Source organism: Endocarpon pusillum (genome assembly GCF_000464535.1).
Source record: "Endocarpon pusillum Z07020 unplaced genomic scaffold scaffold1354, whole genome shotgun sequence".
In the NCBI taxonomy this organism is placed as follows: domain Eukaryota; kingdom Fungi; phylum Ascomycota; class Eurotiomycetes; order Verrucariales; family Verrucariaceae; genus Endocarpon; species Endocarpon pusillum.
The window spans coordinates 2,759-12,038 of record NW_006916001.1 but is presented as its reverse complement, the minus strand read 5'-3'; the positions used below and the strand labels follow the sequence as shown (position 1 = coordinate 12,038).

The following is a 9,280-nucleotide window of genomic DNA, read 5'->3' as shown; positions in this document are numbered from 1 at the left end:
CGCCGGCTTCCTCGACGTGCTCGACTGGTGGGCCCACAGCGGCCTCGAGATGCGCTACACGGAGAAGGCGCTCGAATCCGCCAGCGCCAAGGGCCATCTCGACGTGCTGGACTGGTGGAAGAAGACGAGCAGAGCGCGCCAGGATTCCAATCACCCGCTCCCGCTCAAGGTCGGCAAATCCATCCTCGCGGCCGCCCAGTCCCGCCGCCCCGCCACGGTCGCCTGGTGGGATAATTCCGGCATCCCCTACTCGCACGAAGAAGGCGTCGCGCGGCTGGCGTCCACGCACGGCCACGTCAGGGTCCTGGAGCTGTGGCGCGAGCTGAAGGGCAGCAAGATGATCTTCGATAATCAGGTCTTGGTCGGCGCGACCAAGAACGGGCATGCCGACGTGCTGGAGTGGTGGAAGACGCGCAGCGGGATGCGGATCGAGTACAAGACCTGTGATATCGAGGAGGCCATGGAGGATAGCTTGGGCGGCAGCGGCGAGGCCGAGGTCAGGGAGTGGTGGGAGAGGAACGGCTTGAATCTCGGCGTGGGCACTAGCGAGTGGATGAAGGTTAAGATGTTGGGAAACTGACGAATTATGAAATGGAGCGTTTATGGCCTGCATAGCTTGAGATCATTCTTACGGGGTGGTGTCAGCGGGTGAAATAAATGCATCAAAGTTATTCATCACAGAGCGAGCTTGCATTTAGCGATGGCGCTTGGGCTGCATCGATAGCCCCGAGCAGAGAAAATGAGAATTGACTTGTACCCAAAGGATCAAGTGTGATGGAATTTGTAATCTTGCACTCATGCTAGCTTCGGTCGGGCTTTAACTATGAAATGTCTGTCTCCGACTTCCCAAAAGATTCAGCACCGGCAGGTATGTAGATTGCTGGAGTAGGAGGAGACGTTCTCTTCAACACGTCCATCTGACTCCGCAGCAAAACGCCGTCCGCAGTATTGAGAGATCAGCGCAGAAGGCCACCAGCACCTCATCATGAAAGCAATGCAGCACGAAACGACGCTTCAGGCCGCAGCAAGATTCAACTGAATCAACGTCAAGGCAGGTACGAAAAATAGATAACAAGCAAACGCAACCTCCCAGATTGAAAAGAATCGTCCTCATCAGGCGGCAGAACTTCATGGCGTTCGTGGGGTAGCCATAACTCGTGAATCGTAGCATCGTGATGCTTATTCGCCAAAAGGATTTGTTTCGAGCTTCCTCGCCCATCTCGAAGCAATAGATATGATAGATGTTGGTTATGGATAGGGAAAGCTTGGACTGCACGTAGAGGTGAAATGAGCTAGATTATCAGCAAGGCGGCGAGGTTGATGCTCTGTCGAAGCGAGCTTTCCTGGCATTTTCAAGGCTCTTCTTTCGGGCTCGCTTGAGTCGGCTCGCTTCTTCATCCTCGTCAGGAGTAATCGTCATGCTGGTCGTGTCACCAAGCTTATGCCAAGTTCTTCGAGCGGTCTTGAAAGCAACAAAAAGGATGTAGCTCAACATGAGGAGTATCAGTGAGGTTGTGGTCGCTTGCCATGCGCCGAGAATGATATTTTGAAGGACAGGTGAGGTATCCCTGTACGTATATACACATAAGGTGACTATGCCATGAAGTTAGATAAGAAGATACCTTGATAGGAAATCAGAACTTACCGTAAGAGGCTCCGAGCAGAGCTCCGACTCTCAGCAGCCAGAACATCAACCTAAACTGAAAGACCGCAGCGCAGACGAAGACGAAGACCATTGGTGAAAGGAAGCCGACAAGACCCAAGAACGCATCACTAAAAATGAAGTTTGCAAGGCTCGCCGCTTGAGCAAACATCTCTAGGACGGGCACATTCAGCTTGTCGAGCGTGTCAGCCACGTGGACAGATTTGGCCACGGATTGATCGAGACTCTCTGCTAAGAAGGCATGTCCTTGGCGCATCGAGGTGACTTGATGCCCCGCGAGTAACAAATCGCTAGAGAGACTTGACAAGGCATCAGAGAGTCCCCCAATCTCATCCATGACAACGCTCTCCAGAGCGCGCTGGATTGCCAGAGCCATCTCGTGGCTTTCCGTCGAATCTTGCAGCTGGCGTGCAGCAATTTCCGCATTGCCCTCAGCCATCAGCTGCCAGATGTTTGCAAGGCTGTGCTGCACATTCTGCACATGCCGCCCAAGCTCCTCATTTGTGTTGCTGGCACTCGCTGTCACCGTCTCAATCACGGCTTCTGCTTTGTCAGCCACGTTTTGCAACTGAGCACTAAAGTCTTCTCTGAGCTGATGCAAGGTTGCAGAAGTATCCTTGCGGGCCATGGCTAATTCCTCGATGTTTTGACGATGCAGGTCTCTTAGTTTCTGTGCATGAACTAGGAGCTCTGCATTTTGTGTTGCGACGCTTTGTTGAAATTCTGAAAGCACTCTTGTCACCAAGAGTGTAGTCTGTAGAGAAGCCTGGCGCTGTTCTACTAGCTGCTCTTTCTCGATCTCTGCACGTGCCACCTGGCACATGTAACCCACATTCTGCAGGCTATTAACGTATGAGCCCCAGAATACCATATTGTTCTGAAGTTCCCTCAAGCAGGCTGCCAGTTGACTGCGATTGACCAACTCGCCGGGGCCAGAAGACCCCAAACTCGAGCAACGTGGTAATTTTGGAGGCTTTTCAGCTTCTTGCAGTTCACAAACAGCCAACCGTGCAGCATACTGGCTTTTCAATTTATCGAGCTCTTCTGCGGGTCTGTCTTGACTAGGCCCAGTACCGTCAAGAGCTGAACATGAATTCAGTAGCTGCTGAGTTGCTTTTGTTTTGCAGGTCGAAGCGCTCTTCATGCTCTCAATCAGCCTGATGCCTTCCATCAACTCTTCCTCAGCATGCTCATATTGGACGAGTGTCGATCCGTTCGAGGTCGCTTGATATGGTGCTAGATTTGGATAAGCTAGAACGACAAAGTCAGTAGCTTGATAGTCCAGCCAATGGAGATGTTTTCTTTATCTCTAGAACCTCACTCTTACCTGTTGCCGATATAACGTTCTTGCCTTGAAACGCATTGCAACTTCGTGGTCTTGTTAAAGCTGCGAACGTGACGAGGTAGCGGCACGATGCTTTCGCAAGGCCTCTAACCGCCTTCATCGTCGGATCTGGTCTCGCTCCAGCGTAAGTTACAGCCGGGCTGCAAGGTGATGCACCTTCGAGTTGTTCAATGTCAACTAGATAGCTACCCGGTCTTCATGATGTTGGCGCCTGTATATGGAGTACAACACGCATATGTCGCTTTTGCAATGTAAATAGGAAACGGGCATAAGGACCAATGAAATGAGGAAGAATATGGTAGAAGCAGGCAAATATGAGATCGATGATATAGAAGAGACTGGAGTAAGGTCAAGCTCTTTGGCGAGTGTATAGAGGATTGGTAGTGAAAACGTGCTCGAGGAATTGGTGAGTTGGTGAGGTAGTTGGTGAAGAAATGGTAAGGGCAAAGATTGGTTCGCGTGATCAGGAGGGCACCATGTATTCAATTCACTTTCAGGTCGCTGGCTAAATGATTTAGGAGCACCCGGTTTGGCTGTACTCGCGCGCACATCAACGCTATAAATCGTCGAAGGACCAGAAGGGAGAACACTGGGTAGATGTCCTGTGGACCATACGTAGTATGTAGTTAGTTATGTGCAAGGACGCGTCTGATATGTATGTAGCCGAGGTTTTTCCGGTCTTGCCCAAATCTAGGAAAGAGCTTGTCTTTGAGGTCGACATGATAATCTTCCGAAACCAACAGAAGCAGCACAACAATGTCTTGTCCAGCTGTACATCGATCCCTGCGACGACTGGTGCGAGAGTCTCAGGCTGCGTCTTCGGTGTCCGTCTTCCTTCTTCCATGTCTTGCAAAGCCGTATCAAGCTCGAAGCTTTTCATGCTCTACTGCCAGCCACTCCCGGATCGGTGGTGCAGCTATATCGATCCCGCCGGAGGTGTCGCTGCGTTTCCTCGATTTGCCCAAGTCTAATGTCAGGAGTCGGAAGAAGGATGTGCCGGTATCTGCCGTGGAGGTAGCAGGGCCATTAGGTAGTTCACTGAAAGGACAGATTCGAACATCTTCGCGGCTAATGCTGTGAACAGGCCAGATGACACTTCCACTACCGCCCTACCTCGCCGCAAAGCACAACACCAAGAGCCAGAAAGTCACCTTGAGCGTTGGAGATCCGACTATCACCCATCAAAGGGCTATGTGGGGTCTGTGAAGCATGCGCATCAGAGGTCTTACGTCGCTGACAGAAGAGATAGGCACCATGCGAGCCCACTTGCAGAACTACATTCTTGGAGTATCAGAAGGACACTCGTGTGTTCTACGCCTAGTTGGTGTTGGCTACCGGGCCACTATCGAAAACACCGCAATCACCAAAAAACCGGAGTATCCTGGACAACAATTCGTTTCTCTCAAATTGGGATATGCCCATCCGATCGAACTACCAATACCGCTTGGTGTCAAGGCTAGTGTACCACAACCCACGAGGATATTGCTTGAAGGATGTGAGAAGCAGGTGGTGGCTCAATTCGCAGCAGAGATCCGAGAATGGAGGAAGCCAGAACCATACAAGGGGAAAGGAATTTTCGTGAATAACGAGACGATCAAACTGAAAGCGAAAAAGATCAAATAAGCTTACTTTGTGTACAAGTTATTCAAAACTAGCAATGTCGCTGCAGAACAGAATTCCAGCCAGCCCAGAAGACTATGCTTTCATCAGTTCAGCATCTACGCAAGGATGCTTGGCCTCTCTCATAGAGTTGTTTATACGGTTCCAAAACTCGACCCTACCACCTACGTTCTTCAGACACTGCACAATTGCCGCACTTGAGACCTCTGGCAGCTCGAGCCAATGATGTGGGTACGTCTCCAATTCTAATGTCGATCATTCCGTCACTGCAACTGCGGGGACTATTTCATGCAGCGACATCTTCGAATTGACAGGAATACCCATCCACCCCTAACCGTACAACATCAATCATGGCTCAGTCAGTGTCAAAACGTATTGTTTTCACCGGCGGTTCAGGCAAAGCTGGTCGCCATGTTATTCCGTACCTCCTTCAACAAGGCTATTCAATCCTCAATCTCGACCTTACACCATTTCCTGAAGACCATCTTCCGACGGGTAAATCAGTCTACACCACGAAAACCGACCTCTCAGACAGTGGCCAGACCTTCAACGCCCTCTCGTCCCTCTTCGACATGTCCGAGTTCTCCCTTCCTGCGCACCCTGGCCCTCCCGACGCCGTAATCCATTTCGCCGCCTGCGCCCGCAACATGATCGTGCCGGACAACGAAACCTTCCGCATCAACACCATGTCGACCTACAACGTCATCGAAGCGGCCTGCAAGCTCGGCGTCAAAAAGATCATCATTGCTTCCTCCGAAACTGTCTATGGCGTCTGTTTCTCTCAGGGCCGAGACGAAGACCTCTCCTACCATTCTTTTCCTCTCGACGAAGACACCTACGATGTCAACCCCATGGACACATATGCTTGCAGCAAGCTCTGCGGCGAGCACATCGCCCGCACCTTCGCCCGCCGCTTCAACAATGACATCTACGCCCTCCGCATTGGGAATGTCGTCGAACCACACGAGTATGAGCGTGACTTCCCCAAGTATGTAGGCCAGCCCGAAACGCGGAAGCGGAATGCGTGGAGCTATATCGACGCAAGGGATTTGGGGCAGATTTGTGATCTGGCGGTCAAGAAGGATGGTTTGGGATTTCAGGTATTTAATGCAGCGAATGATACCATCACGACGACGGTGCCTACCAAGAGGTTCTTACAGGAGAATGAGCCGAGGACGGAGATTACAAGGGAGATGGGTGAGTGGGAGGCACCGTTGAGTAATCAGAAAATTAGGGAGGTTTTGGGGTTTCGGGAAGAACATGATTGGAGGAAGTATTATAAGCCTTGATGGGTACATATTTTGCCATGTGGATGGGATAGAGACCCGAGAACCGCTGATCGCTACACATATGTCAAAAAATCATGCATCTTCCTCCTGCCTCTGCGCCAGCCATCTAGCCGCTTCCTCTATTCCTAGCATGCCCTCCTCTCTCTGCCTACCCGGAAGCACATCCACTCCCACCCTCATTTCCGCAACCTCTTTTTCCTGTCCATAAAAGCACACCTTCCGCATCAGCTCCACCAACTCCACCCCCTGCTGCCTCAGCACCATCCCCTCACCCTCCAGATCATCGCTCACGAACACCCGGAAACGAGGCAAGTCCGCACTCTCTGGTGGGCCGTTGGCCGGCCAGCGTCGGAGCACTTTGCGGCGCTTAACCGGCCTCAATACCGCTGGATTTTCTTGCTCCTCTGTCGAAGATGAAGAGAAGGAGTGGGTGCGAGTGTGCGTATCGTCGTCATAGGGTCCGAAGGCTTCGCTGTCTGAGATATCATCGAAGTCTAGGTATGGTTGCGGGCAATCTCGGCCCGGAGCGCGGAGGAAGAGGGTCGGAGACGCGAAGGGGTCGAAGTAGCTATCTGGTTTCGGGAAGAGCTGGGAGCGCAGGGAGAGCAGGGATTTTGCGTCGGTGGAGGTGTATTGGTAGGGCTTTGGTTTCCTTTTTATGGGAATCGCGGTTTCTGGGGAGGAGGAGTCGTCCTCACCACTTCCGCTGTCGAGGCTGACCCAGTCGACGATGGGTTCGGAGACCGCGACGGAGTGGATCGCGTTTGGGGAGGTGAGGGCGAGGCTTGTGGCTAGGGGGCCGCCCAGGCGGTCGGGGGGTGGCATGCTTGGTGAAGGTGCGGAGGATGTAGTTGAATGCTGTTGCTGTATCGTGGATGGGGAGAGGGAAGATGTGGGTCGGTGGGTTGAGGCGGTAGTTCAGGGTGATGATCGTGCAGGTTGGGAGGAGAGAAGAGAGGATATTGGGTATCTGCGCTTTGTATGAGGTGCCATCTTTGACGTTTCTCGTTACGGTAACGCCATGAGGCAGGAATATCAGAATTTTGCTGTTTTCAGACGATGCGCCTTGAGGCGGATGTATCCTTTGGGAACGATCAGTACTGGTGTGCTTCGCTGCTCTGGTCAACTCACTCTAGTTGTACGTTCCCACTGCCTCCAACTGGCACATCAACAATCCGCCCTCGAGGTCTTTGCTCGGCAGAGAACCGGCGTGGTTGATAAGATCCGGGCCTATGCTTTGTCCAAGTTCGGAGGCTAGGCCAGCGCATGAACCGTTGTAAGATGCTTTCTGTAGGGCTCAAAAGTGATCATCGTACTATTTATTCAACTTGGTTTTAGTCGTGCGGGGGGGATAAGGCTCGTAGTTGATTAAAAGGCCTGCAGCCCTAACTTGAGGGAAGTGCTGACAAATTAATGGGATAGATCCTCGCTGTGATAGCCCCCTGTAGCGTCTCAATGCCATTGTCACTGTGCCTCGGTCCGGTCGTAGTAGTATCCCCCATGTCACTGAATGAGTAAACTCTCCTCATCCGGAATTCAACTGTACTTCCTTCTGTCATGTGGCCCCGTGGACGGGGCATCAACTCCGGCAACAGAGTTCATAAGTCATTAGTTCATGCTCCTCTGTCACATGAATTCCATGATGAACTTTGGAGTATGCTCGAGTTGATTAGTACATGCCTTTTCTCAGTTTTCCGGGTTCCAACCTGATGAGGTTGGGAGGTAGCAGCCAAGCACGCAGCGAAGACGTCGAGTTGGGTGAGAACACATCCAGCTTCGCAATATTTCTAGAGGAGAATGAAACAGAATGGACTTCGTGGACTTGTGTGCGTTTCATCAAGCCCGCGCTGCACCGATATGGCTTCTAGAGTCGCCATAAATTGACTTTTGATAGTGCAACACATCGTGCTCAAGCAGGGAGAACAAAACGGATGTCAAAGTGTTAAACCCACGATGTGCCAGTTGCAAGCAGACGAGATGCGCTAGCTGCACGATCAAGGCTGTCAGTCCTGTTGTAGATGCAGCTTTACAGCGTTCTGTCTGCTGGCAGAGGCCCCATCTGCCATTGCTGTGGGGGCCGGGCGCCGCCATCTATTACTGTGTAAGGTCTGGCTATACTTTTGTCTCTTTCTAGTAGCTGATTTATTGAATCAGTGTAATTGTGGGCATGGCCCTCAAACTCTCGAATTCAACCCTTGTTGTGGCAATTGTGGCGTGAAGTTTTGCGGTCGATGCACTATATCGACGCTGAGGTGATGTTCAATTCAGCGCCAAAAATGGTACCAGCATTACATGCATACATCTTGGTTTGAAAGTTGGAAGGACAGAACCCAAGGTTGTAGGACTACAACAGAGGGGGATAAGGGTGGAGCAGGCAAAAAAGGGTCAATCGGCTCAGGAGAAGTCAAAGCCAATACGACGAAGCACGTGGTCATCAGATGTCTTTTTTCTCAACCTGGAAGATGTGATCCCATATATATCTAGAGACCTTCTCCAGCAGCGCCGCCTAAATGGTCTTCTTCCACCACGAGCTTAGCCGGAAAGCAAACGCAACTGAGAAAGTTGCAATGCCGAGGATAACGGTCGTCAAAACCCACCATATCCACCGTGTGTCAGATCTTACCATCGATATGCTGAAAATACCCTACAAAATGGTGTGAACCAAATCCATACCATAATAACTATGCAGATTAACTTACGGAAGCCAGAGTGAACGGTAGATATGCCTGAATTCATCAACCAGGGCATTCTCGCGAAGCGCTTATCAGACTTACAACTGTCATGTTCGTCAAGAGACCAATATCTTTTCCTTGCTGAGTCGCATTTTGACTTTCACGCAACGCAGAGGCAGTAACAAGCTGTAGAACCCTGAGTAATCAAGCAGAGATACCTGTTGGCTATCGCGACGTACCCCACCTTTCATGCGGTCAAAGGTCTGAATCCTCTGAAGGAGTGATCTTCGCAGATATAGAAGTTCTGACACGTCGTTGAAAACACTCTCATAGTATCTGTCCCAAAGCCTGTCGAGTACTTCGCTATTCGTGTCGAAACACTTCAATTCCCCGGAAGCGAATTCTTCCCATGCTTCGAGTGTCTTTAGCAACAGATCGTGGAACCTGCGGAGAACCGACAGAGCCCAAGTGTACCGGGTAGTTTTTTTGAAGTCTTTGTCATATGAGAATTGCCCGTCTCGAATTTCTAGCGCATAAGCTACTTCCTGTGCTTGCATTAGCGAAATCAGAAGTTTAGGACCATACTTAGACCATAGTACAGTACTAGTGCAAAAGTATCCGGACAACCCCACCTTCACACCCCACCAACATTTTGGACCATATCCATACAAATTACTATAGTAAGTTACCA

The 9,280-nt window shown here is 51.0% G+C and overlaps 5 protein-coding genes across 5 annotated transcripts; 3 read left to right on the top strand and 2 right to left on the bottom strand.

Annotated features, from left to right (window-relative positions):
* Positions 1 to 49: 49 nt before the first annotated feature.
* On the top strand, positions 50 to 580 carry EPUS_09385 (uncharacterized protein; the record flags this gene model as incomplete). The annotated part of the gene is made up of 1 exon (XM_007801771.1): positions 50 to 580. The coding sequence occupies one exon, from the start codon at positions 50 to 52 to the stop codon at positions 578 to 580; it is 531 nt and encodes a 176-aa protein (XP_007799962.1).
* A 720-nt stretch (positions 581 to 1,300) lies between these two features.
* EPUS_09384 (uncharacterized protein) lies at positions 1,301 to 3,108 on the bottom strand (the record flags this gene model as incomplete). The annotated part of the gene is made up of 3 exons (XM_007801770.1): positions 1,301 to 1,593; positions 1,646 to 2,914; positions 2,991 to 3,108. 3 exons carry the CDS (start codon positions 3,106 to 3,108, stop codon positions 1,301 to 1,303), a joined length of 1,680 nt encoding a protein of 559 aa, XP_007799961.1.
* A 656-nt stretch (positions 3,109 to 3,764) lies between these two features.
* EPUS_09383 (uncharacterized protein) lies at positions 3,765 to 4,631 on the top strand (the record flags this gene model as incomplete). Its single annotated transcript, XM_007801769.1, has 3 exons — positions 3,765 to 4,038; positions 4,093 to 4,206; positions 4,258 to 4,631. The coding sequence occupies 3 exons, from the start codon at positions 3,765 to 3,767 to the stop codon at positions 4,629 to 4,631; spliced, it is 762 nt and encodes a 253-aa protein (XP_007799960.1).
* A 347-nt stretch (positions 4,632 to 4,978) lies between these two features.
* Positions 4,979 to 5,917, top strand: EPUS_09382 (uncharacterized protein; the record flags this gene model as incomplete). The annotated part of the gene is made up of 1 exon (XM_007801768.1): positions 4,979 to 5,917. The coding sequence occupies one exon, from the start codon at positions 4,979 to 4,981 to the stop codon at positions 5,915 to 5,917; it is 939 nt and encodes a 312-aa protein (XP_007799959.1).
* A 72-nt stretch (positions 5,918 to 5,989) lies between these two features.
* On the bottom strand, positions 5,990 to 6,742 carry EPUS_09381 (uncharacterized protein; the record flags this gene model as incomplete). The annotated part of the gene is made up of 1 exon (XM_007801767.1): positions 5,990 to 6,742. One exon carries the CDS (start codon positions 6,740 to 6,742, stop codon positions 5,990 to 5,992), a length of 753 nt encoding a protein of 250 aa, XP_007799958.1.
* Positions 6,743 to 9,280: the final 2,538 nt, after the last annotated feature.